A 27,140-nucleotide genomic window follows, 5' to 3' on the forward strand; every position below is an offset into this window, starting at 1 on the left:
ACTTCCACAATATCCATTTCTCATTCACCTTTTTTCTTTCAGTTTTTTTCTTTTGATATTCTTGGGCATCTATGACTAAAAGAAAAAAGTTTGGGAGGAAAATGAGGCTGCTTAATTTAAGGAAATTAGTAAAAGTTAAAATATTATTTTTAAAATGTGTTTTACTAATTTGGTGAAATTACATAGATCACATAGATCATGTTTATAGAGGATTTTCTCTGTTTCTATGTGACTTCACTCATATTTCTTTAGCATTGTGTAATTTTTAAAAGTCCAGTGAAAAGCTCTTTTTAACCCATTTGAAGTTAGCAGTTGTGGTTACTGCTACCTAAACTCTTAGAAGTTGACTGAGAGGAAAGCTGAGGGTTTCTTTTCCCCTTGCCTACATTATTGAGATGAAATTTTAACAAATGCTACCAAGAAATTAAAGTGTAAAATATGGGACTACAAAGTATATTTCCTTACACACATATATTTATATACGTATGTATGTGTATACTTATATATAAATACATATGTATACATGTAAATATGTATACACATATGTATACATATAAATATGTCAGTTTAGACTTGATTCTGAAGTCAAAGGAGATTTTATATCAGAAAGCAGGAATGTTGACTATTTCTTTCACACTTAACTTACAGGTAAATTCTTCTAAAAATTGTAGTTCAGTTCAGTCATTCAGTCGTGTCCGACTCTTTGCGACCCCATGAACTGCAGCATGCCAGGCCTCCCTGTCCATCACCAACTCCCGGAGTTTACTCAAACTCATGTCCATCGAGTCGGTGATGCCATCCAGCCATCTCATCCTCTGTCGTCCACTTCTCTTCCTGCCCCCAATCCCTCCCAGCATCAGGATCTTTTCTAATGAGTAAACTCTTCACATAAGGTGACCAAAGTATTGGAGTTTCAGCTTCAGCATCAGTCCTTCCAATGAACACCCAGGACTGATATCCTTTAGGATGGACTGGTTGGATCTCCTTGCAGTCCAAGGGCCTCTCAAGAGTCTTCTCCAACACCACAGTTCAAAAGCATCTATTTTTTGGCGCTCAGCTTTCTTCCCAGTCCAGCTCTCACATCCATACATGACAACTGGAAAAACCATAGCCTTGACTAGACGGACCTTTGTTGGCAAAGTAATATCTCTGCTTTTTAATATGCTATCTAGGTTGGTCATAACTTTCCTTCCAAGGAGTAAGCGTCTTTTAATTTCATGGCTGCAATCACCATCTGCAAAATGCTGAAAAATTTGTATCTCAGTAAAGAGCAGAAATCTACATTAATGTTTTAATAGATTAATGATTAATGCTTTAATAGATATCTTTATGTTTTAAAGAAATAATATAGTCTTAAGACTTTCATGGGCAGTAAATAGTTAATAGTGGGTATATTTGGGTGATGAGATTGGGGTGGACATCATAATTATCTGTGTGACTTTTCAAGTTTTCTGTAATGAGCATGTTTTAATTTTATAGTCAGAAAAAATGTTGACTTAAAGTGACTCTCATTTATTTATAAAGGCTCTTATGAACTTGCAAAAGTTCTTTTTCGATAGCCTTTTCATTATTGCTGCTCATTTTATCTACAGAGTTAGCATAGCTTAGAATTCAAATGAATCACTAAGAAGGACTCCCTACATTTATCAGCTTGGCCTGCTATAAGAAAATACCACAGGCTAGGTGGCTTAAAAAAGAGAAATTTATTTTCTTGCCGTTCTGGAGGCTGGGAGTCTGAGATCAGGGTGCCAGTATGGTTGGATTCCTGTGAGAATCCTGGCTTTCAGTCACACTCTTGCCCTCTTCTCACATGGCAGAGAGAGAAAACAAGCTCTCTAGTATCTCTTCTTATGAGGGTGCTAATCCCATCATGAGGGTTCCATGCTCATGACTGCATCTAATCCTGATTACCTCCCAAAGGCCTCCTCTCCAAATATAATCACATTAGGGATTAGAGCCTCAACATATAAATTTTGGAGGCACCTAGATATTTAGTCTCTAACATTCTCCTCACTCAAGTTGGCAGTATACACGATGACCAGGTATGCATCTAATATTGAAAGAGACTTGCAGGCTATAAATAAAAACATGATAGTTATCACTGGATGATAGAAATAGAGGGAGTTTTCTCCATTTTTTGTGAATTTCAAGTATATTAGTTTTATAACTGAAAGGATACAATAAACACTATTTTAAAAGGAAGATGAAATACTACAGAATGGAATGTAATATTCCATAATAATGTTGCAAATTTCAAAATCATTTTTTTTCATCTTCTTGGGTTTTTTTTAAGATTTAATAAGTGTCTTCAGCACTTAGAGCAACCAGGTATGGGAACACAGTGGAGCTCAGTAAGCTGCTGCTGCTGGTTCTCATTTTTCTACTTTTAACAGTGATGGCAATGTTCATGATAATGAAACATGCCATTGGGCATATAATATAGGAAAGTAAAATAGAAAGTAGCTACAAAATCAGGATAGACATAATTGTTAAAGTTTTTTTCTGAGTTGTTATAAATAGAATAGCCCATTCATTGTCTTTACTTTTAGAACTCTTTAGTCTCTTAGATTCTAAAAAAATGAATTGGTAAAAAAAATGAGTTAGTGGCTCATTTTTCATTAACTTCCAATTGCAAATGTAATATAACCTCCTTGAATCTGCACAATAAAATGGCAGGGAGATGGTGACAGTGAGAAAACTTGACATCAAACTTCCAGTGTGCTTCATTCCAAGCACTGATTTGAGTTTAATACCTGAGCCTGAGGAACTGTTTTTCCCTCTCTGGTGCATCTCCTGTCTCCTCTCCTCTCTTTCTAATGCATCATTTCTTATTATGCCCCACCTTGTGTGTAGAATCTGTCATTTCCTTCTATAAAAAAAATTGTCTATGGTTTGTCCTCAACCCCACATTTGAGTGTAATATTTCTAGTTTTTTTTTTTTTTTTAACTCTGTAAATCAATAGGTTAGAAATGCCCTTCAGAATAGTGATTGTTTTTTTTTTTGGTCACACAGGAAGCTGTCTGCTTGCCAAGTGAATCACGATGTGATGTATTATTTCCAGTTGCTGTAAATTTTCAATATTCAGTGTGTCGGTCATACTAGGTCATGATTCAGTTATTTAATTTCACTTATGTCTGTATTTTAGATGAGAATCCTTTCCCCCATTAGTAGATTTTAATTTCCTTCTCTTTCACAGTCACATTCCAAGCATGCCTTATAAAACTAGCCACAAAATACACACATGAACAAACCGTTTTTGTGTGTACAAGTAGACTCAAAAATATTCACTGGTAAACTATCTCTGAAGTTATAAGTTTGTCTTCTTAAATGTCATTTTTGTTTTTAACACTTTAGATCACTTTTATCAGCATCTCTTTAGTAATTTGATTCCTAGATATGCAACAAACATATCTAGGTAACTCTCTGTCTTGTATTGACATAAGCTGTTTATTGGGAGCTTAAAAAATAATCTCACAAGTGATCTTCAGAGGTGAAAAAAATAAATTGTTCTGAATTCAGGGCTGTATCTACACCATAGTTAATGTATTACTATAGAATAAATTGCTTTCTGAAATTGTTTTGATAATATTGAAAAAGCAATTTTCTTTCCCTCTTTTTTTTTTTTTTTTTTAACAGGACACAAAAATCGCTTCATTGGAGCGAAACATAAGGGATCTTGAGGATGAGATCCAGATGTTAAAAGCCAATGGTGTGTTGAACACTGAGGACCGTGAAGAAGAGATAAAACAAATAGAGGTTTACAAAAGTCACTCCAAGTTCATGAAAACCAAGGTATGGTCCAAAGTTATAAACTTTTATATTCTTAATGTGACTGGAAAGTTATGGTTTATATACATGCTTTCCCCCAAATACCCACATAATCTGCTTTATGTGATATATGAAATATATGGACAATGAAGAATGAGGAAGATTTTTAGTTCAAAAGTGTAGATTCCAGAAAAATCAGGTAAAACTTTTGGTGGAATTTCTACTTACTAAGGGGTTCAGAATTTTCTAATGAGTTCCTTCGGTATCCCTCTGTCTTGGGAATTAACATTTATTTTTAATAGTCTTTGCTCTCCAAATTTCCTGAGATTTCATAAGTTTGCTATTTTTAAAAGTTTCTATCTTTGCCAAGTTTCTGACCCATCCCTGGAAGGTGATGGTCTTAAAAGGTGTTAATCTTGGAAGCCAATTTAATTGATTTCAATGGTATGAAGATATTTTGGTTTTAATGTAGTATTTGACAGGACTGATTTGAGTCCCAGTGTTATCATTTGCTGAAAACATTCAACTGCTGTGATTCTCCGTTTCTTCATTCATGAAATACTGATAAGAAAAAGGAAAATACCATCATCATTGGGTCGCTTTGACAATTCCAGGAGATTATGCATTTAAAATACTTACTCCCTTGACTGATCTCTAGAAAGCATTCAGTCATGTGAGACATTGTTGTTGAGTGTTATTGTCATCTATTGCTTTGGAATATTTGTGAAATGTTACTATAGTAATAATTTCCATTACTTTTTATCAGTATTGCTAGTTTTAAAGAATTTGGCTTGTATTTTTCAAAATGAAACTTTGAGTTGCAAGTGGACAAATCACCTGAAAATCTATTCTTCTTATATATGCAGAATTATTCAATTTATGAGCAGCCCAATCAGCCTTTTGAGACTTCGAAATGCTTTTATTTATTCCTCTATTTAAGCTATTCTTTTTGAAAACAATAACCATACCAATTAAAATTATTTTTCTTTTTTTCTACCACTTTCTCTTTAGTTCTAGGTTTTATTCTAGGTTCTTATTCTAGGTTTTGCTGTTTGTTGCCTTATAAAATGCAGCAGAGTTGAGTGATGCACGTTTTCTGTGAGAAAGCAGTGGGAAGTTGAGAGGAAAACTGCTTAAATAATGGTTACGATTTTTATCAGTTGTGAAATACATGAATCGTCTTTGCAAAGAATTTGCAAAATTACAGGAGAGAAATAATATGCAGTGTCTACTTTACTCTGTATGTGTGTGTACATGTGTTTCTCTAGGAAAAACAAAATCTGTGCTATACTTCTGTCAACTTCCATCTGTAAGTTAATGTTGAGATTTTGACTAAAACTTTCCATCAAGTAGTAGAGATATGAGAAGGAGAATGTCCACTGTATTTGAATGTAACCCCTTGCTTTTAGTGATGGCCACAAAATGCAGAGCAGATTTCCTTGCTGAGTCCTCCCTTCTGGTTTCTTTTTTGCAGTCCTTTCCTCTTAGAGAGTTGAGCTGACATGCCACAAGCACAGTAGTAGGGTGGCCTGCAGACAATGGCCAGATCACTCTAGGAATGAAGACCAGATGTACAGATCTGAGTGAATCCATGAAGATTGGGGGAAATGATTGTTTTGGCTCAAACTTTTCCTCCCCACCCTATCCTGTCAGATATCAGTGGAAGATAGTTCAAGCCACTTGTACAACTGAAAATGCCTCGAAATTTGTAAACTCTGTCCCTCAATATAGATTGTGTCCTGGTGAATAAAACATGTATATGGTCTTCAGGAAGCAAGTGGTGGCCTCTATTAGCCCACAGTCTTCTGATGCACCATCAATCCTTGAGCTAGTATTAACTTTTAATGGTTAGTTACTTTCAAGGGTTCCCAGAGTGTTCAAGTCTCAAGGATGTTTGAGGAGAGAAAAGGAGTTAGGTGAAAAGAGTGCAGGCTGAAGACTGAAGCAGACTCTGGCAGATTTCTAACCTGCCCTTGATAGCTGCTTGACCTTGAGGAGTAACTTAAGTCACTCAGCCACACTTTCCTCATCTGTGAAGTGGGGGCAACACTGCAAAACTTAGAGAGTGACTCAAAATCTTAAATGAAATCCTGCAGTGAAAGCACCTGGCTCAAAAAAGTAGGCAATGACTCTATCCATTATTATTGAAGAAATATAATCAGATATATTAATAATTTTAGTAAGTGCAAAGAGGAGCTAAGGAGCCTCTTGATGAGGGTGAAAGGAGAGTGAAAAAGCTGGATTAAAGCTTAACATTCATAAAACTAAGATTATGGCATCGCTTCATGGCAAGTAGATGGGGAAAAAGTGAAAGCAGTGACATTTTTTCTTCTCAAGCTCCAAAATCACTGCAGCTGGTGAAATTAGAAGATGCTTGTTTCTTGGTAGGAAAGCTATGACAAACCTTGACAGCGTATTAAAAAGCAGAAACATCACCTTGCTGACTTTTGTAGTCAAAGCTATGGTCTTTCCAGTAGTCATGTACAGATGTGAGAGCTGGACCATAAAGAAGGCTGAGCACTGAAGAATTGATGCTTTCAAACTATGGTGCTGAAGAGGACTCTTGATAGTCCCTTGGACAGCAAGGAGATCAAACCAGTCAATCTTGGGCTTCCCTGGTGGCTCAGCTGGTAAAGAATCTGCATGGAATGCGGGAGACCTGGGAGACCTGGATTCAACCCCTGGGTTGGGAAGATACTCTGGAGAAGGGAACGGATACCCACTCCAGTATTGTGGCCCGGAGGATTCCACGGGCAGTATAGTCCATGAGGTCACAAAGAGTCGGACACAACTGAGCAACTTTCACTTTCCTAAAGGAAATCAACCCCAAATACTCTTTGGAAGGACTGATGCTGAAGCTCCAATACTTTGACCACCTGATGTGAAGAACTGACTCATCGGAAAAGACCTTGATTCTGGGAAAGATCGAAGGCAGGAGGAGAAGGGGACAATAGAGGATGAGATGGTTGGATGGCAATACCAACTCGATGGACGTGTGTTTGAGCAAGCTCTGGGAGTTGGTGATGGACACGAAACCTGGCGTGTTGCTGTCCATGGGTCACAAATAGTTGGGACTTGACTGAGTGACTGAACTGAACTGAACTGAAAATTGAATTGCCAGTGTACTTCATGGTCCATTGTAGCCTATTTGGATAACTTTTCTACAAAGTTTGTATGAATGTGTTGCTTGTGAACATCACAGATATCTGAGGAGTTAATTTGTGCAATAGTTGTTTACACACATTGACAAGGAAACTGTTTAGTGTTACCACTGGAGTGTCTTGAATTCTTTTGTTTATATGCAGGATTATATGGATAAAGCTTTCAATGGTGGATTTTGAGCTCTGTGGTCCCCAAAGGGGCACTAAAAGTTGTGCATGTTCAAAATATTTCCCATTTCCCAATACTTACCACTTAGTTGGGAAAGTAAGAAATGTACTCAAAACACCACCCTGAAGACTTGATGGGAGGAGAGTTCATTTTTGGCTGAAATAATGCAAGTTGTGCAAGGTTAAAGTTAGTGTTTTGTTTTTTGTTTTGGTCAAAATAATCAGATTGGTAAAACTACAGCGATAGGTCTGGGGAAGATTGCCAACTCAAATCTATGTCTGAGCATACCTAGAAGGATATGTGAAAATACCATTCTATCCCCAATTCTGTACAGTTAAGGAAGTAGGAAAAACTCAAGTCTATATGAAATTACAGACTTTTTCAGAAAAGAAATATTAGGTTTAAATTGCAAGAATCTAGAGATTCTGAAATGTACTTGGGAAATGGAACTGTAATGGTTAAACTCATTTCGTTTACTGAAGCAGTGGTAGAAATGAAAATCTTAAGGTGACTTTGGATCCCATCTAGCAGAAAGTGGTAAGTTTAATGCAGGGACAGTTGACTTCAGAAGCTGTTGTTTTAATAATTCACAAGGACTCAGAGTCATGGTAGAGGAGCATTTCAGAAATTCTTATGAAATGCTGCACAAGGAGGGGACTAGAGCTCTTTGAAACTAAATCTGAAAATTGCAGCTGTGTATTGTTACTTCTGCCTGCAGCTTGCAATGAATATATAGAAAGTTTTTAGAGTCTCCTTTCTTTTACCAGGTCTTCTGGAGAGGCAGCTTCAGGGTTTACAAAGGTGCCACCAGGCTTGGCAGTGCCCACTGATCTATTACTTTAATAGAGGTCTAAGTGTGTTCTGTCTTAATTACTTGGAAGCTTACTTTTTTTTAAATTAAAAAAAAAAAAGATTTTAAAAGTTTTAAAGTCAACCTAATCATTAAAAATTAGCTCCTAGAGTATCTATGTTCTCATTTGCTTTTTTTTTTTTAATTTTAACTGAAAAGTACTTTCATGACCCATTGGTGATACAATTAACTCAGCGTTTGATTCCTTGTCATTAGCAGGGCTTAGTCTTAATTAGTCTCAATTTCTGTGTGTAACTATTTGCTCCAAATAGATGATCGCCATCATCGTTTAGTTGCTAAGTCGTGTCCAACTCTTGAGACCCTATGGACTGTGGCCTGCCAGGCTCCTCTGTCCATGGGATTCTCCAGGCAAGAATATTGGAGTGGGTTACCATTTCCTTCTCCAGAAATATATAATAAAGGCAGCTAATAATGATATATACAGACTCATTTTCAGAGATAGAAGTGTGTTGAAATAATTTTAAATGTCTCAATGAAAAATGGACGTTGTTGTTGTTCAGTCACTAAGTTGTGTCTGAGTCTTTGCGACCTCATGGACTACATCATGCCAGGCTCCCCTGTCCTTCAGTATCTCCTGGAGTTTGCTCAAATTCATATCCATTGAGTCGGTGATGCTATCTAACTATCTCATCCTCTGCAATCCCCTTCTCCTTTTACCTTCAATCTTTCCCAGCATCAGGATCTTTTCCAATGTGTCAGCTCTTTGCTTCAGGTGGCCAAAGTATTGGAGCTTCCACATTAGCTGAGAACTTGATATAGAAACAATGTTGTGGTATGCCAAGTGAGTGCTGCTTGGATTAATTATTAAAATGAGTAAGGACAGTAGGTTGGAGGGAAAGGAAGTATTTTAAGTAGTCCCATGAAATAGCATGTGCTTCCATTTTGTTGCTGAGCAGATGACTAGGAAGGGCCTCTTGCAAGCTTTGTGATTAAATTAAGTAGCAGTAAAGACCTAAATTGCTTTTATAAATATGATATCATAAATAGCCATGACATAACATTTTTGAAATAGTAGAAGGTGAATTGCAAAAATGTAAAGGCAGAGTTTAGAATCACAACTTGTGCAAAGCCTGGGATACCAGACATAGTCAGGATGAAAAGATGTGCATCTTTTAAGCCCTCTGGCACATGTATGTTATCCCTGAGAACTGAGACTCTGGGAGACCTCCCAAGCTGTGCAACTCTCCTCTGTTGGAAAGTCCAATTTCTACCCATACTCACAAGGTTTACAGGAATCAAACTATGAGGGCAGAATGTAAGAGGCTATGAAAAGCATGAGTTACCTTAAGCAGCACTGTAAAGGCTTTAATAATGGAATGTACCATATAAATAATTGTTTTCCTACTAGGGAAAGAATGATGGCATGCCCTGTTGTATACAAGGCTTTGTTCCTAGTCTCACACATTTTTCATCTACTGAACCCAGTACTTCTCTGTTAGTCCCTCCCTCTGCAGAGTTTGCCAAAGATGCCACTCTGCTGTCTTAGATCTTCCCCTTTATTCTCAATTTGTAACACATTTTCTTATTAACCTCTGACGGATTACAAACCTCATAACCGAAACTGCATGATAATAAGCACATCACTTTCTAGACGTGAGGGCCATATCTGCAGTGAAAAAGAAGCTGTTTTCCTTGGCGGAGTAGGTTTTATTGGTGTTAGTTGTGTCACAGATGTAAGTGGTGGAAGAACTTTCAGATGAGATGAAGTGTGCCTGATGTCCACATGGACTTCATATAAAGCATGTGATGTAATTCCGATTGGTTTTTCTTCTTCCCATCACGGAGACAGACCTTCCCCAGCCTCAGTTCTCATGTATGTTCAATTGCATCACTTTCCATTTTTATTGAGTTTATGGCTACAAAAGAAGCCAAAGGCATATTTTTATGGAAGAATATGATTTTTTACCCCACAACTATATTCCCCTTAGAAAAACTTTTTTTCCTGTTATTGTCTGCATAAAATATTTCAAATTTACCTCACGGCAGTGATAGTCTGTAAGTTATTTAAAGCAACTGCCTATTTAATATTTATAGACTGAGATAGTTTTATCATTATCAATCTATTTTTATTGAATGAAGTAGCTATATGTAGAACCTGCCATGTCTTCCTTCCTATTAAATACCATTCCATTGCTGTTAATTTCTTTCACATTCCTCTCTCAATACCCCACTCCCATATGAGGTTTCTACTCGGATATTTGTAGACGTTAGCACTAATCAGCTTTTTTTTCTTTACTATAAATATCATCATTGTTTCAGCATGTCGATTTGAAAGGTTTTCGAGTTTTATTTTCAGATGAATCAGTTTCATATGTTGAATCAACCATATACTGTAATGTCAACTCTTCTTGAGTAGTTGCTGATCACAACAGAGTTAATTCATTTTATAATTTTCGCTTCCCTCATTTTATTTATATTCTGTTCTTGTGTGTGAGAAAAAGAGAGGGGCATGGGGAGACAACTTACTTTGTTTTAGCTAAAAATCATAGACTTGTGGTTTGTTAAATTACAAAGAAATAATGTATTTCAGGGATTGCACAGGCCTGGGTAGTGCTGACCCCTGGACACACATGCTCAAAGGACACTGATGGTCTCCCACAGTTCTTTTTAGTGAACTTTTCAGCATACTCAGAACTCTTCTCAAGACTGCCTTCTGGGCAGCCTTTACCAAGCCTGTACATGTGGCAAGTATGATGAAACCTTTCTGTCCCCCTGTCTAGTCTGGGTTCACTCTGCCAGTGGGATTCTATATCAGCTTTTATAGCAAATTGCTGAACCCTGAAAATTTCTGAAGATGGAGGTCTCACTTCTTTTTAAGCATCTCACTCTGTTTATGCTCAGTAGTTATTATCAGTACCTTGGTTCTTATTTAGCTAGTTTCAATTACTGGGACAAAAATGATGGATCAAATATAGTTTAAAAACATACAATTTAAAACGTACTCATGAAATTTCAAGTTAGAAAGAATCTGAGGGCCTAGATTAAGCAAAAGCAGGGGAGCAGAATGAAAACTGGGTCTGTCTTCTTCTTTTAACTCTTGTCTGCTCCAGCTCTATGGAATGAATATGAGTTTTTCGTTTTTGAATTATGCCCAGTCCAGCCAGTGTAGAAACTGGCAAGACAGTTCAGTGAGTTATGCAGCTGGAGCACTCATGGTTCACTGAAGCTCTGAATCCTCAGGAATGCCATCTGCACATACTCATACTCTGTCCAGGGTCCCAGCCTAACCCTTACCAAGATACTGGTCCTGGTTTGGGGGGATTCTGAAACCTCAAACTAATAGAACTTTCTTTTCTGCTCCATATTCGCTCCATAGTAGCGGTGTATGGGATCTTTATTGTGACATGCTAGATCTTTAGTTGTGGCATCCAGGATCTAGTTCACTGGCCAGAGATCGAACCCAGGCCTTCTGTATCGGTAGCCTGGAGTCTCAACCACTGGACTACCAGGGAAATTCTTGGTTTTGTCTTCTTGTTGGCTTTGCTAGACAGATGAACTTGAACTTTAGTTTTCACAGTCACAGTGACACTCAAGGAAAGTGACAGAAGTTTGAGCCTGCTCAAAATGAGGAGCCAAGTAGGAGTCCCACTGCCACATAAAGCTGGGATCCCAGACAGCTAGACTCTTAAGGCAGGAGTAAAGTAAAAATACTTTGGCCACCTTATGTGAAGAGTTGACTCATTGGAAAAGACCCCAGTGCTGGGAGGGATTGGGGGTAGGAGGAGAAGGGGACGACAGAGGATGAGATGGCTGGATGGCATCACTGACTTGATGGACATGAGTTTGAGTAAACTCTGGGAGTTGGTGATAGACAGGTAGGCCTGGCGTGCTGCGTCATGGGGTAGCAAAGAGTCGGACACGACTGAGTGACTGAACTGAACTGAAAGTAAAAATAAACTGCCCACTCTATTCTCCTCCCACCTAGACTAAGGGGCTCCAGGGAAAATCAGTTATTTACCTATTTTAAATCTTTGAGCCAAGATAAAGGTGAAAAAACCTAGTACTGAGAATCCATACCCACAGCTGGCTCTTACACAGATGTGCAGTGTGGGGTGGTCCAAGAACTTTCAGTACAGAATGTAGTTTAAAGGAGCCCATGTTGGTAGTGCCCAGGTATTGGCTGAGATAAATGCTCTGAAGGACCACATGTTCAGCTAAGACCCCTCAGTATTTTTCTCCAGAGAAAGTTCCAAAACATGTGAGTAAAAATTTAAAAAAATTACAGAACCTTCAAGAAAGCAAGCCACCATAAGCAAAAGCCAGTAGAAAGAATTAACAGCAGAATTAGAAGAGAAAGACTTCAGAAATTGAAATTTTGAGACAAACACTATGAAATAAGTATGTTTAACATGTTAAATAAAAGAAGGAGTTGAAAATATGGCTAAAGGGCAAGAGGCTATAAAAAATACCAAGGAAATTTAAAAAGAAGCAAATAAGATGACCTAGAAATGGAAAAATATAAAAATGGAAATTTAAAAGTTTGAGAAATACATTTAATCTTAGAGTGGTCATAGCAGAAGAGAAACTTAATAGACTAGAAAATAGGGCAGAAGAAATTAAGTAAAGGGTAAAAAGGTAGAAAACATTAAAGATGCATAGAAGATAGAATAAGAAGATCTAAGACAAATCTAACCCAAATTCTTGAGGAAAGAGAGATGGAATAGGGACAGAAGCCATATTTGAAGAGATAAAAGAGATAAAAACTGAGAATTTTCACAGGTATCAGTCTATAAATTCAGAAGTCTTCAAATACCCAAAATAGGGTAAATAAAATGAAATCTCTCTATTTTCATCAAAATAAAGACATAAGATCTTAGAGGCAAAGAAAAAGTCTTAACAGAACATTTGTCCAGAGGAGATCTATGAATGTCTAATAAGTATGCAAAAAGATGTTTGATAGCATCTTAATCATTAGAGAAAGCAAAACCATAAGGAGATAACCACTTTATACTCACTGGAATGGTGATAAGTGAAAAGACAGATGACAACAAGTACTGGTGAGGTTTTAAAGAAGTTAGAACCCTCATGTTTCTCATAGAGAGGGAGGTGGGAGGGGGGATTGGGAAGGGGAATACATGTAAATCCATGGATGATTCATGTCAATGGATGACAAAAACCACTACAATATTGTAAAGTAATTAGCCTCCAACTAATAAAGATAAATGAAAAAAAAAATGGTATAGTCAGTTTGTAAAACAGCTAGAAACTCTTCAGAAAGCTAAACATAGTTACCATGTGACCTAGCAGTTTCACACCTGAGTTTATATCCAAGAGAAATGAAAACATATGTCTCCACACACTTGAACGTGAATGGTCTTAGCAGCATTATTAATAGTCAAAACGTGGAAACAACTTAGGTGTCCATCAACTGGTGAATGGATAGAAACAATTATGTATATTCATACAGTGAAATATTACTCAACTATAAAGAGCAATGAAGTATTTATACATGCTATATGGATGAAACTTGAAATGTTCTGCTATGTTACAGAAGCCAGTGACAAAATACATATATTGAAGAGTGCATTTATATGAGATTCCCAGAAAAGGCCAATCCATAGAGATAATGTAGATTATTGGTTGCCTAGGGCTAGGTGTAGAGGATGAGGGATGAAGAATGACTTTTTTTACTTACAGAGTTTCATATTAAGATGATGGAAATGTTCTAAAAATAAAAGTGTAATCAGATGTCATGCACATATATGGAATATTACAGCCAACAGTTGTTGGATCCATAATCTTTTTAAGCAAATAGTATACAGAATGCATTTATGATTACTGACTACATATTGTGCATAAAGCAAGATAACACCAAATTTCAAATGAATACTGTAGAACAGACCATGTTCTCTACTCACGAAGAAGTAAGACATAAAAAAAAAAAAAGAGAGAACTAGGAAACACTCATTTGGAGATTAAGAAACATACTTTTAAGTTATTCATGGGTCAAGGGATAATAATGGAGATTGGAAAATATTTAAGGCTGTACAATAATGTCAAGGTATATCAAACTAGAGAGTGTGAGCTAAAATGATACTGACAGGAAAATATATACTCTTAAGGCTCATACATGAAAAGAAAAAAGAATGAAAATTAGTGAGGTAATATTCCAACTTAAGCTTAGGAAAAGAAAATAGAATAAACCCAAGGAAAGTATTAAGAAGAAAATAATTTTAAAATTAGAGCCAAAACTAATGAAATAGAAAATAAAAATGTTGGATGATCAACAGAACCAAAATTGGCTCTTTGAAGAGGTTATTTAATGGGACATGCTTCTGCTGAGATTCATCAAGAAAATAATTAAGAATAAAAATACTAGGAATGAAAAAAGATACTCATAGATACCATAATATCAAATATAAATGAATTTTATGAAAACTTCATGCCAACAGGGTGAAAATTTAGATGAAAGTTTTTTAATGAAAACAACTTAGCAAAATTGATTCACATAATTAGAAACATAGATATTCCTATAATCATTAAAGATGGATGAAATAAGGAATGGTCTTTGGAGAAAGAAAATGCCAGCTCTGGATGGTTTTTTGGGTGATTTTTAATGAACTTTAGTGAAAAAAAATTTTTCAGTTTTACACAAAACATTTCAGAACACACTAAAAGAGTGAACACTACCTACTTTATTTGGAAGGCTAAATTGATGCTAAAACTTGATAAAGATAGCACAAGATAGGAAAATTACAAATCAGTCTTGCCCATAAATGTAGAAATGATGACAAAATATTAGCAAGGGAAATCCAGTAATATATAAAAATAATAATGCATTATGACGATGTGGAATTTTTCACAGTAATGCATGGAGAGTAATATTTTAAAAACCCATTAATATAATTTATTATAATATATTAAAGGTGAAAATGTGATAAATCACGAGGTGCAAGAAAAATGCTTGATAATATTAAGCATTCCTTAATGATTAAAAAAAAATCAATTCTTGACAGAGTTGTAATAAAAGGGAACTTTCTGAAACTTGAATGCCTTTAAAAAGCTAAAGCAAACACCGAGCTTAATGATGAAACATTGAAATTCTTCCCTTTAAGACCAGGAACAAGACAGAAGCCACAAGTTCCACCAGGAATATCAGAAAAATTCCTTTCTGTCTTTCTGCGTGGCTTGATAGTGTGGCTGGCATAGACTTCTTCACAGCCAAGTGGTCACAGGGCGGTTGGACTTCTGCCTTGGTGGTTAGCTTCCAGTGAGAGGAAGCTAAAGCTGCTAGTTCTCCTAGAGGCTAGAACACACATACTGACATTTGTTCTGCATTTTGCTAGCTGAAACAAGTCACAGTCCAGTCCATGCTCAAGAGGAGGGTAAATAGACTCCTTTAGTTGTGAGGAATGGCATATGTGTGTAAGTATGAAGAAATTGGTGGCAGTCATTTCTGGAGGTCTTCTACCATAACTCCTACCAGACTGGCCAAAATGTAAAACTCCAATGACATATGATATTGCAAAGACATGGAGTGATTGGCACATTTACACACTGCTTGTGACCATAGAAATTAAGTCCATTAGAAAATACTTAATGTTATCTAGTGAATACGAAGCTGTGCCCCAGCTATTTACTCTGTGTTCCAGCTGTTTAACTCCTAGATTATTTTTTACAGTGTGTACCAGGCAGTATGTATAAGAATCTTCAGAATAGCATTTTTCATAATAGCAAACCTGGAAATAAGCCCAAATTTCTGTTAACCGCACAGTAGACAAATACATTTTGATGAAATCTTACAGCACAATACTGTTCAGTTCAGTTCAGTCACTCAGTAATTCTGACTCTGCGACCCCATGGACTGCAGCATGCCAGGCTTCCCTGTCCATCACTAACTCCCGGAACCTACTCAAACTCATGTCCATCACGTCGGTGATGCCATCCAACCATCTCATCCTCTGTTATCCCCTTCTCCTCCTGCCTTCAATCTTTCCCAGCATCAGGGCCTTTTCAAATGAGTCAACCCTTCGCATCAGATGGCCAAAGTATTGGAGTTTCAACTTCAGCATCAGTCCTTCTGATGAATATTCAGGACTGATTTCCTTTAGGATGGACTGGTTGGATCTCCTTGCAGTCCAAGGGATTCTCAAGAGTCTTCTCCAACACCACAGTTCAAAAGCATCAATTCTTCAGTGCTCAGCTTTCTTTATAGTCCAACTCTCATATCCATACATGACTACTGGAAAAACCATAGCTTTGACTAGGTGGACCTTTGTTGGTAAAGTAATGTCTCTGCTTTTTAGTCTACTGTCTGTGTTGGTCATAGCTTTTCTTCCAAGGAGCAAGCTTGTACTTTAATGAAAATGAAAGTGAACACATTGTACAAACAGTAACTTGATTTAATCTTGAAGATATTAGATTGAGTAGAAAAAAAGCAAAAAGCTAAAAAAGAAAAAAAAAACAGTGCAAATAAAGTTAAAAACCATGCGAAATTAAATAGTATAGAATTTACAGGTGCAAAAAAACAAGGTAAGCTTGAAAGACAAATAAGAAAAAGATGAACACAAAATTTAGGGTGGTGATTGTTTCAAGGGAGGGAAAGGAAATAGAAATGGGTTGGGATATGGATAGTTCTAGTGATATTTTTAAGTAATTGAATAATGGATGTTGTATTATTTTTCTCTTTTATGTATTTTTTATGTTCTTTTTTATCTTTTTAATATGTAATGTTAGAGAAAAGATCCCTCAGTGCTTCTTTCTGGGGGTGAGGGTTCTCTTCTGTCGAATGATGCTCCTGATGATCATTTCTATTGTGTAGTATCAGAGAAGGTCCAGGTTCTGTTTGGGTAATTACCTTTGTTAGCTCCCTGTTGACCCTTCTGAGGACCATGGTCAGTAGGCCTTATTTTTTCTTGGATGAGTTGTGGGTTTTGCCAGGAAGCCTTCATTCCATTGTGAACCTTGGTTCTCAGTGGTGTGGAAGATAGAAAGCATCTTGTGGACTTTACCTTTCCTGTTTTCTATTGTCAGTCGCCTCTGAAGATCCTCCCCAGACCCCTAAGACTAAGTGACTCCCAAGGCCGTATTTTTAAGCTCATGGTCTGCCATGTTGGATTAATGACCACTAGCTCTTGAAAATTTAAGAGAATTCAGTAGTCCTCAAATGTAAAGAGAAGGAGATGTGGCTTATAATTTTTTGTAATTTCATTGTTTTACAGATTGATCAGCTGAAGCAGGAGCTTTCAAAGAAAGAGTCAGAACTTCTTGCCTTACAAACAAAGCTTGAAACTCTTAGCAATCAGAATTCAGATTGCAAGCAACACATTGAAGTGCTTAAAGAGTCACTTACTGCCAAAGAACAGAGAGCTGCCATTCTTCAGACTGAGGTAAGGTGCTGTTTCAGGACAGTAGACATTGAATTGACAGCAAATATCCTACCCAAACAGCTTTCATTAGAAGACTCCCTTATCCAAATCCTTGGGGCCAGGTACATCTTGGATATCAGATATCTTGGGGATTTTGGAAAGGTAAGATCTGTTGCATGTATCACAGATTGTCTAACACTCCTAGTGGGGTTGCAGCAATATCCCATAAACAAATATATGAATAATTATGCAGAGGAAATTTTTTTTACACTTAAGTAAAATAATTAAAGTTTATATAAGAAACCTCCTATTGATTTGTGTTAGGTTGTGCCACCAAGGGAGTTTGCTTCACAGTTTGCTTTTCTTCTTTTTTTTTCATTTTTTGTAGTTTTATTTTTGGATGTTGGAACCACAGATAATGATTGTACCTTAAATGGTTTCATTTTATCAAAAATCATAAAAGCATCAGAATGTCCTCTACCTTCCTGTACAGTGTATCTGTGTAGGCTTCACTCCTGGCACCCTTATGTTTCTTACTTCCTGAAGAGAGTCCTCAGATTTCAAGAGTATTTTACCCTTTGAAGAAAGTTGATATTGTTTCAACTTATTCACACAGTTTCTTAAATGAAATGTGATTTTTTGTTTTTATTTCTTATTCATACTTAGAAAAAAAAAGCTAAATCCTTGTTGGTATCCTACTTTCTTGCTTCTTCTCCTTTAATTATATCTTTGGGTCTGCTGAGAAATGCAAAACACGAGCTAGTTATTATGTAAATAAAACAGTTACTAGAATATAAATTATTACATGGAGTCAATAACAGAGAATACAGTGAATCTCCCTCATTTTTGTGTTGAGGCACTGTTTTACATGGATTACTTTAGAAGGCAATCTACTTGAGTTGCATGCTGTTTCTTGTGCTCTCGAAGCCATGTCTTTGCATGTATACATTTTGGGGTCTTTGGGGAAGTTTGGATTTTCTGTAGGAGTTACTGGGGCCATAGAGCAGATCTGTGCCCTCAGTCAAGGTGCAGGAGAATGTACAGAGGAGAAAGGAGACAGGCTCCAGGTTGGATAGGGTCTTGGCATGGACCTGATCGGTCTATGGACTTCATTGGTCAGTAGGCAGCTAATTGGTAGCTTCAAGCCAAAACTGTCATTTTGGCCTCAATGATGTAGATATTTTACATTTAAGAAATATCATTTTTAGTTGTGTATAGTTCGACTGTAATGTAGAAGCTTGGATATTTAAATTTTTAAGGCATACATGTGAACTATACCTTAATTGAAGGTTGACTTGTATAATATTTGAGGAAACAGCAGTGAATAGCAGTGAACTTAGAACTATGCTGTCTAATACTATACTATATTACTATATATTATTATAGTAATATATAGTATATATTATTACTATATAGTATAATATATACTATAGAACTATGCTATCTAATCCTATAGAACTATGCTGTCTAATACTATAGCCACAAGGCACATGGGTCTATTCAAATCTAGATTAATTAAAGTGCAGTTAAATTTAGACTGTAGCTTCTCAGTCACACTAGCCAGTTTTCATGTATTTAATAGTCATATGTAGTTAGAGACTAGTGTATGGGACAGCACAGCTATAGAACATTTCCATGTAGCACTTGTCTATTGGCTTATTGGGACAAATCCTGCCCTCTGCCTGACGTTGTAAAGTTTTATTAGAACACAACCATACTCTTTCATCTATGTGCTGTCTTTGGTTGCTTTTGTGCTGAAAATATTTACTCTCTGGTCCTTTACAGAAAAAGTTTGCCATTTATGGTGTGTGATTTCTTGGTGAGACGATCAATTGGGAATTTGCATGCCTGGCTTGTCTTCTCTCTTAACAGTCTTACTCTGAACAGGGCCAGATTTGCTAACCTCCTTTCTACGATCACAAGCTTTTCTTTAAAGTGGTTGTTCACACAGCAACAGATTGTATCACAGTTGTCTCACATTGACAGTAATACTATCACTACTAATAAAGTTACTATTGCTGTATATTGGGTAGAAGGAAACTTAAGATGCAAGGCAGTCTGTTGAGATATGGCCCAGGCTTCTTGATAGTTCCCCTCCAGGAGGAAAGACTGAGAAAAGTCAGCTTAGAAAAACTTACTATCTTCCTTTCACTGCCTTGTATTGATGAGTGCTCTATTCCCCAGCCTCTTTCCCTTTTCTTATTCTTTCCCCTTGTATTTTGCATCTCTCGAATTAATGTAGTTCAAATTAGACCTATATATATTTCATGAAAAAGACAGTGGTGACATTATCTGGGTAGCTTCCATCCCACATTCAATAATTAAAATGACCCAATAAAGAGACGGCACTTTGAAGTAGAAAAAATTATTCTCCGTGTGTAGAGAAAGTGAGATGATTTTTTGATTTTCTCCTTTGAAGTTGGGAGTGTGAGATTAATGATTTTATCAGCTGGAAACATACAAGGAATTTTCTTTTGCCTTTTTTCTTTTTTTAAAGTCTTCATAAATGGAAATGGAAAGAGTTATCTAATGGTATCCATCTCTTAGAGGAAGCAATTTAGGTTGAAATTAGCTATAATTGTTGGATCATAGGCAGAGGATTTTTGGCAGCCCAGTAAAGTACATTAAAGTGATTTTCCTGCTTCTTGGCAAAACAGAGGAAAATAAGAGTCTCCCTACCTAATGTGGGTTAGTGGGTGAGTATTCAGTAGGTAAGATGTTTCCTTGTGCCCTACAAGGAAAGAACTGAGTTTACATTCCTGTGAAAGGTATGGTTTTCATCCTTAGAAGAGGTTATAGTGATAGCTCCTTCCAGGTAGATGCCTGAGTGTTTACTGAACACTCTTGCCGAAAGAGAAGACGACTTTCTCTAGAATGGGAAGAGGCCTTCTGGCACTCTGGAAAACCTTTGCCATTAGCTATCTTTGGCTTCTCTTTTAGAATATGGTGAAAGTGACAGATGCCACTGACTCAACTGTTCATCTCCATAAGGAAGGCTTTTAACACCATGCAGTTTGCATTTGGGAGGTGGTAGGTTGAAGGGTGGGACAAGGGGGGAGGCAAGTTGTCTGGGTTTGTGGCTATGTGGCTTGGCTCCTGGATAGATTTGTTTTAACTTGTACAGATGCCCAGATGCTCTTTGACATATGTGCAGTAAATCAATAGAATAATAATTACACACACACACAGACACCACATAGCTCTTAACATAGCATTTTACTTTTTAAAATAGCTTCAAAGAACCCTAATGCCAAGTATCTTATTTTGCTACTTCCCTTGATGTTTTCCACGTACTAATTTACCCTTATCAACCAACACATTAATTTCATGTGCATAGAGATAATAATAAATTGACTTTAGTGCCTTGGCTTTTATGAATTTCAATGAATAATTGCCAACATATCCAGAAATTAGATAGAAGAAAGGCCTATCTATTATTTTATCATCTGAAGGAAAATGTGATATGAAAAAGCAGCATTTAGAAGTGGGAGATGTGCACATGCCTTAATCTCCCCATTTAATCACTGTGACATGAACAAGACTTAAATTTCTGAGCCCCCACATCTTGCCTGTAAAACAGCAGTGTTGTGCCAGCTCGGCATGTCCATGTGAGAATGTTTAGATTCTTCTAAAGGGTTTTAACTGTCAGTTGTGTTGACTATCATCATTGCTGTGATTTTTATCACTACTGTATATCAGGATATTTGGGGAAAACTCTCCACCTCACTTCTCCTCTTAACATCCATTCTGTGTGTTCTACCCTTGTGGGTCTCCTTTGAATTTTTGGTGTCTGCTTTTATTGAGTTCAGACTTTTATATTTCAATTGAGTAACTTTTCTATGTCTTAGAATGATGCAGAGAAATGAAGATACTATAAAAATGCCATCTATTTTGCTCTGGCTTCAAATTAAAAGATGTCCTTGTGTTTTCTTGCAAGTACACTTTGCCCCAGCCCAGCATGATTCCCAAACTGCCAAGCATGATGTCTCTTCTGTATGTTTCCTGGAAGATACGTTATATGATAGTGGTATGTGATGGTTGCTTTTATACTCATTTCTGTTCCAAGTGGTTAGGGAAACCTTCTACTGGTCTAAAAGAAAACACTTGACAACCTGTTAATTAAAAAATGTACTAAATGTGTTAAATGTAAATGTATTAAAAAATGTTTAGTGTTGAGAAGGTGAGAGGCAACATATGCAGGTTAGGTTAGTGGCAGCTTCTTGGCAAAGATCCATAACATTTTTGATTTTGGTTTTTAAATGTCATCAATATAAGAAAATGTCGTGCAGTCTGTTGGTTCACTCCTCAGAAAATTAACCTCAGTACATGAATACTTATATCACATGCCATAACATATACTTTTAGGTAGTTTACATATACCCTGAAGCATTTCCAAGAGTTTCACATTAAAGATCCCTGCCCTATGGATTTCATGAATTTTTCATCCAACATATATATTTTGAATGACTACTATGTGCCACATTTGGTTCCTGCCTTTATCGAGTCAACATTATAGTGGGTATATGGATATATGATAGAGAGCTGATCAGAATACCTTGACCACTCACTGAATCCATTATCACTGGTTGGTAATAATCCCATACAAAATCTTAATTGGACTTCATCTCTCTTTGCTTCTTTAAAAGCAGAGAAAAGGAAACAAAGAAGCTAGAATTAAATGTTTAGCTCCTTTGATGACTGAAGTATGCAAGGTATATGAATATAGCCATTTATATCTCTTGTAGTTTAAGGCTAATATTGCTAAAGATTCCCTCCTGATTCAGTGGTAAGGAATTTGCCTGCCAATGCAGGAGATGTTACTCTGATCCCTGGGTTGGGAAGATCTCCTGGGGAAGGGAATGGCTACCCACTCCAGTATTCCTAAGGTTATTATACTGTTAATGTTAAGATTTTATGTTTTGATTTAAACTGATCCTCTGGTTCTCCTTGAGAAAAGGAATTATATTTATAAACTTAGAGATTATTTCAGGAGTTAACTGCATCTACTTAGAAATGCTTCAGTCAGCTGTACTTTACATAGACCCTCCCCTCAACTTGTCTGAACAAGCAGCATATTATTTGAAAATATTTTATTAAGCATCAGTGATGCACAAGGTATTGGACAATGTGGGATCCATAATCTCAGAGGATACTGGTCTTGAATTTAGTAATTTAATTACATTGCTCGAATGTCTACTAAGTACAAGACATGCCTTCTCTCTTGACTTCAAAAAACTGTGGCTGTTTTCCATGCAATATGTTATTTTAAACTTGACTTACAACTTGTGAATTTGGTATTGTTGTCCCCATTTTTTAAGACTAGGAAATAGAGGTTCAGAGAGAATATGTTATCTTGTTCAAGGTCACAGAACAGTGAGTGACAGACTTGGGTTCTCAAGTTCTAAAACTCTTAACTAGAAATCTAACACTTTTCAAGAGTCCCAGTGGACCAAGGGCTTTCTTTGTGTTAAGGAAGTGATATACATTATCTCATTTAATATTCATGGCAAAGGTTATGCCAGATTTTATAATTCTGTATTTAATAGGGAGGTTCACTAGGGATTCAAGAATGCTCACTAGATACAACCCTATACTGTCTATGAATAGGGATAAAAATGAATAACTCTGAGATCGTAAATTCTTACAGTAACATTATGGCTATAGCAGTAGCACTGTGGTTATATTAATGAGGGATATTGTCCAAACGTTAGGGAGGATACCATTTTTATGAAGTCTAGAATTCCAGTATATTGAGAAGAATGTATTGTATATTATTTAATTTTTATTTCTTTAAAAATGTTTAGGATTGTGCATATATGTACATATTCACACATGCATTCACCCTTTGTAGGAAAAAAAAAGGAATGGACAACAGTATCTTACTGTGTTTTATTTTTGTTAGAGTCTTAGGTGATCTTCAAATGGTCTATGATACACATACTGTACATTTGTCATATAAAAATTAAATGCATTCTTAAGAGAAATGGTGATGATAATTTCTTTAGGGAGGTTGTACAAGGTACTGGTGGAGGAGGAGGTGCTTTTTAAGCCCATGGCAGCATTTTTTGTTCCTCTGAGTCATGGATGATTCAGTGTGATAACACAACTAGTGGAGCTGTCAGTTTTCATGATGAATCATAAAACCAAGCTTTTGACTCTGAAAATGTTGTTTTATGGAGAAAAGACACATTTTATGAGTCCTTGTTTCTGGGTTTTTTTTCTCATTGAAATGGGTCCTCCACCCTACTTCAAGGTGAGGCCAGGACTCGTGGGTATAAAGGTCACACTGACAAGGAGTTGGGAATGCTTTGTGGTGTCCAGGAGCTGTGGGACAAGATGCATTCACATAAGGCTTTGCAAACTGTTCATATACTTGAGGAACTACTCCTTCTTCTAAACTTACACATGTTGACAAAAGGAGTTTTTTAAATGACTGGAAATTGTATTTTCCACAGTATGTAAGATGGGATTTACAAAGAGTGCTCCTTTACTTTTAAAAAATAATTACAGTTTTCCTTTTTACCTCTTGCCCCTGTTGAATGGGAAGCAGTAAAGTCCTTTTTAATCACTTTAGCCCAGCCTTCAAATGATAATATTAGAATTGTCCTTTTTGAGATAGACTTTTGTTTAATGCCCTTCATAGTCAAAGCGTTTAAAAGTGAATTGTTTTTTTCAAAAAGTTAGTAGCAAATGATGGAACCAACTTTTAAGACTGTCAAAACACCCCAGTGCCAAATCAGGGTGCATTGTATCACTTTTAAGACTTTCAAGGAATGTCTTTAAAATTAATAAATGAAAGAGGTTGGTGAAAAAATATACAAAACAAAATCCTGGTGTCACTTGTATTTTTCATTCTAATCCCATCGTTGGCTTCACATTTTAAAATGTTTTTATTTGACCAGGAAAGGCATCATTTGAAATTTTTATTGATAACACTCTTAACTTCAAGAAAAAGACATAAACCTGCAAAGCTGTAACTATCATGGTGGCCACAATTGGGAGGTCTGCAAAATAGTTTATTACCAGTAGGAAAAAAATCTTGGGAACCACAGTCATTATAGGGGTCACCACCTCTGCTACGTGCATTTTATTTTTTTTCCCCCTTTCATTTTGAGGGTATGTATGATGGCAGTGCCAAACTACACACATTCCCCTCCCCTAATGTCTGTGGGCTTTGTTTTGATTCTCTCTTTATTAATGATGTGAAAACTTTGGGGTCACACAAAAATGAGCTAGGGTCAGCCTTTGGGGGCCCCAGAATGCTGAAAATGTCCTGATATCTAGCTAGTAAAGACATTGTTTAAAGGAGCTAGGTTTCACTTCAGATTTTTAGCTGTTCTGCAGATTTTAGATACCTGGGTACACTTTGCAAGTCAGTCTCCTACTGTTGCTTTCTTAAGGTGAAAAAGGAAAGACTTGTGGTGAAGGAATTAAAATGGGTCCTGGTTGTTGGCTGCAGCTCTGTGACTTTTTTTGAGGGGTCCTGTTAAAGGATGGTACAGGTAGTTACAAACATTCTTTTATTCCATAGGTCCAGAGCCCAGTGCTTTTGTTATCATTGTTCAGGCTTTCAGAAAATGCCATATTTAACACCTTGTTCGTATAAAATTGCTTTTGACTTCATAAACACAGGTGTTCAGTTTGAATCTTAATCAACTGTGAAATAGGTAGATGTCTAAAAGGAAATTCTATAAATTGTGAACATGACTCTGTCAGCACACTAAATGGATTAGGAAAATTCATTGTCTGCCGTGTAATTGAACACCAGTGTGATGCGTGGACAAGAATTAGTCTTGAAAAGCCAATAAAATGGAGGAAAAAAGCAGAGCCCAGGAGATGTTGATTGTGTGGGTTCCCCCCACCACAAATGAACGCTGGTGCAGAAGAAGTTGGCCATCAGAATGGTTATTTAGAGGACGGCCAAGAAGGAATACATGTGAGCAGACAACACAGAATTTATAGAGTAAAACCACAAGCACCTTATTTTCCATTGTACTAAAATAATGATATTTTACAATACCATTTTATATGTAATTCTGCTTTCAATTTTGTATTGTTACTGCAGCTCAAATCTCATTATAAACGTTCCAACAAAAATCCCTTTTTAATCAAAAACTTTCCAATCCTTAGCCCATTGTCAACTTACTTTGAACAACATATTTTTCTAGTGAAACAAAGGAATTTGGCCCTTCTATCTGAGCTCATTGGGATGTTATTTGAACTGTGTGGCTCAACATGTAATTAAGATAACTGATTCATTTTAATTTCTGTATTACATCCCTTTATAATGTGTATCCATTTTGGGGGGGGTATAGAGATACAGGGTCAGAGCCATTTATATTCTTTGAAAGAAAAGCAATAGATCAGTAGTGCTTTTTATTTCTATTTTATAAAAGATGTCTACTATATTAAGCTGCAACTTCAAGTGACAATATACAATTAGTTAATCATCTGTGAGAGAGTACATGTCCATGGTAAGTGCTACCTACTGGTGAATGGTTTGCAGGAAGAAAAGAATATATTTATGTCATGTCTGTGGGAAGCTGAAAATTGCCACTTTAGAAAAGGAGATGACAGAATTTAGGAGGAGGAAAATCCAACCAAACTCTCACTGACCTCCATGCTCACTTTCTTTCTTTTTTTTTGGTATAAATTTTATGGAAAACAGAATTTATTAAGTACTTCCATTTATTTTTTTTCCTTTTGGAATCACCATTTGGAAATAACCAGTGTACGTTGTGATTAAGTTCTCCCTGACACTGGACCCACATTTGTAACACTTGCCTCCATTCCTCTGGAAAAAGGATAACATTTGCTGTGGTTGGGCTTCTTTATGTGTGTATTTACATATCAAACCAAAATGTAAAGAGTGAAGTTAAATTGCAGGGCTTCTGCAAGAATCTTTTACCCATTCTCATATGAACTTTATTCTTTTTAAATTAAATACAGATATTTATTCTATACAGACACATATTTCACCCTTCTTGTTTTATTTTTTTAAAAAGGGGAGAATGCAACTTGAGGTAATAAGTTGTGTGGGGGAGGATCATTTTAACTCTAGAAATTTGTTTTTATGGCCAGCATTTCTTTCTTGAAGTGTGTGAAATTTATTTTTTTGCATGTATTTTTTATATTATTTAAAATTTTCAATGTAAGGGATTTATCAAATCCTTATTAATAGAATAATATTCGGCCTCTACAATACTACTTGGCAGTTGTTAATTTGAAACTGGACAGATCGTAAGTTCTATTGTTAAGATTTTGTGAAATGTGAAGGGAAGAAGAAGACCCAGCTACTCACTTACTGAGTGTGACTACTTAGCTAGTGCCAGCAAAGCTGGGTGTCAGAGGGTTGGTTCTCCATGGCTATGACCACCTTTGGCAACTCTTGTGAGAGTAGTTGAGGAAAAAGGGAAACGCATGACTAGGAGAATTGCTTAGGACTGCCAGAGATCTAGACATTAGGGTTTGTCAACTCTTCTACCTCACTCCCATCCAAAGTTGAAAAATACATTTATGGAAAGATGTACATGAGTTTTAAAGATTTAATTTGGAAAAATTTAGTCATATTTGTTTTTTGCTGTGTGTATGTGTGTGTGTTGTGTGTATGTGTTAGAAGAAACAGAACACTAAGGTATGGTAGCTAGATAAATAGCATCATTTTGGCAACCTTCTTTGTTGGATCTTCTGTAGATTAAATAAGCCTACTACATTAAATGCCTTTTGTGGGTTAGGTGTAGTGCTAAATGCCAGGAATACAAAAATGAACAAGAGATAAATGTTCTCGACATTACCACTCATAATATGGTTATTGAGAAATATTTAATTTTTTTTTTAAATTTCTTGAGTATCCACTAGAGTT

At 36.4% G+C, this 27,140-nt stretch overlaps 1 protein-coding gene across 13 annotated transcripts in view; it reads left to right on the plus strand.

Moving 5' to 3' along the window:
• Nucleotides 1-27,140, plus strand: part of ERC2 (ELKS/RAB6-interacting/CAST family member 2) — a 971,398-nt gene that overhangs the window by 307,082 nt on the left and 637,176 nt on the right. For all 13 annotated transcript variants that reach the window (XR_011483727.1, XR_011483728.1, XR_011483729.1 and 10 more), the window contains 2 exons: nt 3,638-3,793; nt 17,132-17,299. Coding sequence is in view for 10 of the 13 variants with exons in the window: in XM_070455889.1 (XP_070311990.1) it covers nt 3,638-3,793; nt 17,132-17,299 (324 nt within the window). In the remaining 3 variants the exon portion in view is untranslated. The remainder of the gene's footprint in view (nt 1-3,637; nt 3,794-17,131; nt 17,300-27,140) is intronic.

Source organism: Odocoileus virginianus, chromosome 26, assembly GCF_023699985.2.
Source record: "Odocoileus virginianus isolate 20LAN1187 ecotype Illinois chromosome 26, Ovbor_1.2, whole genome shotgun sequence".
Taxonomy (NCBI): Eukaryota; Metazoa; Chordata; class Mammalia; order Artiodactyla; family Cervidae; genus Odocoileus; species Odocoileus virginianus.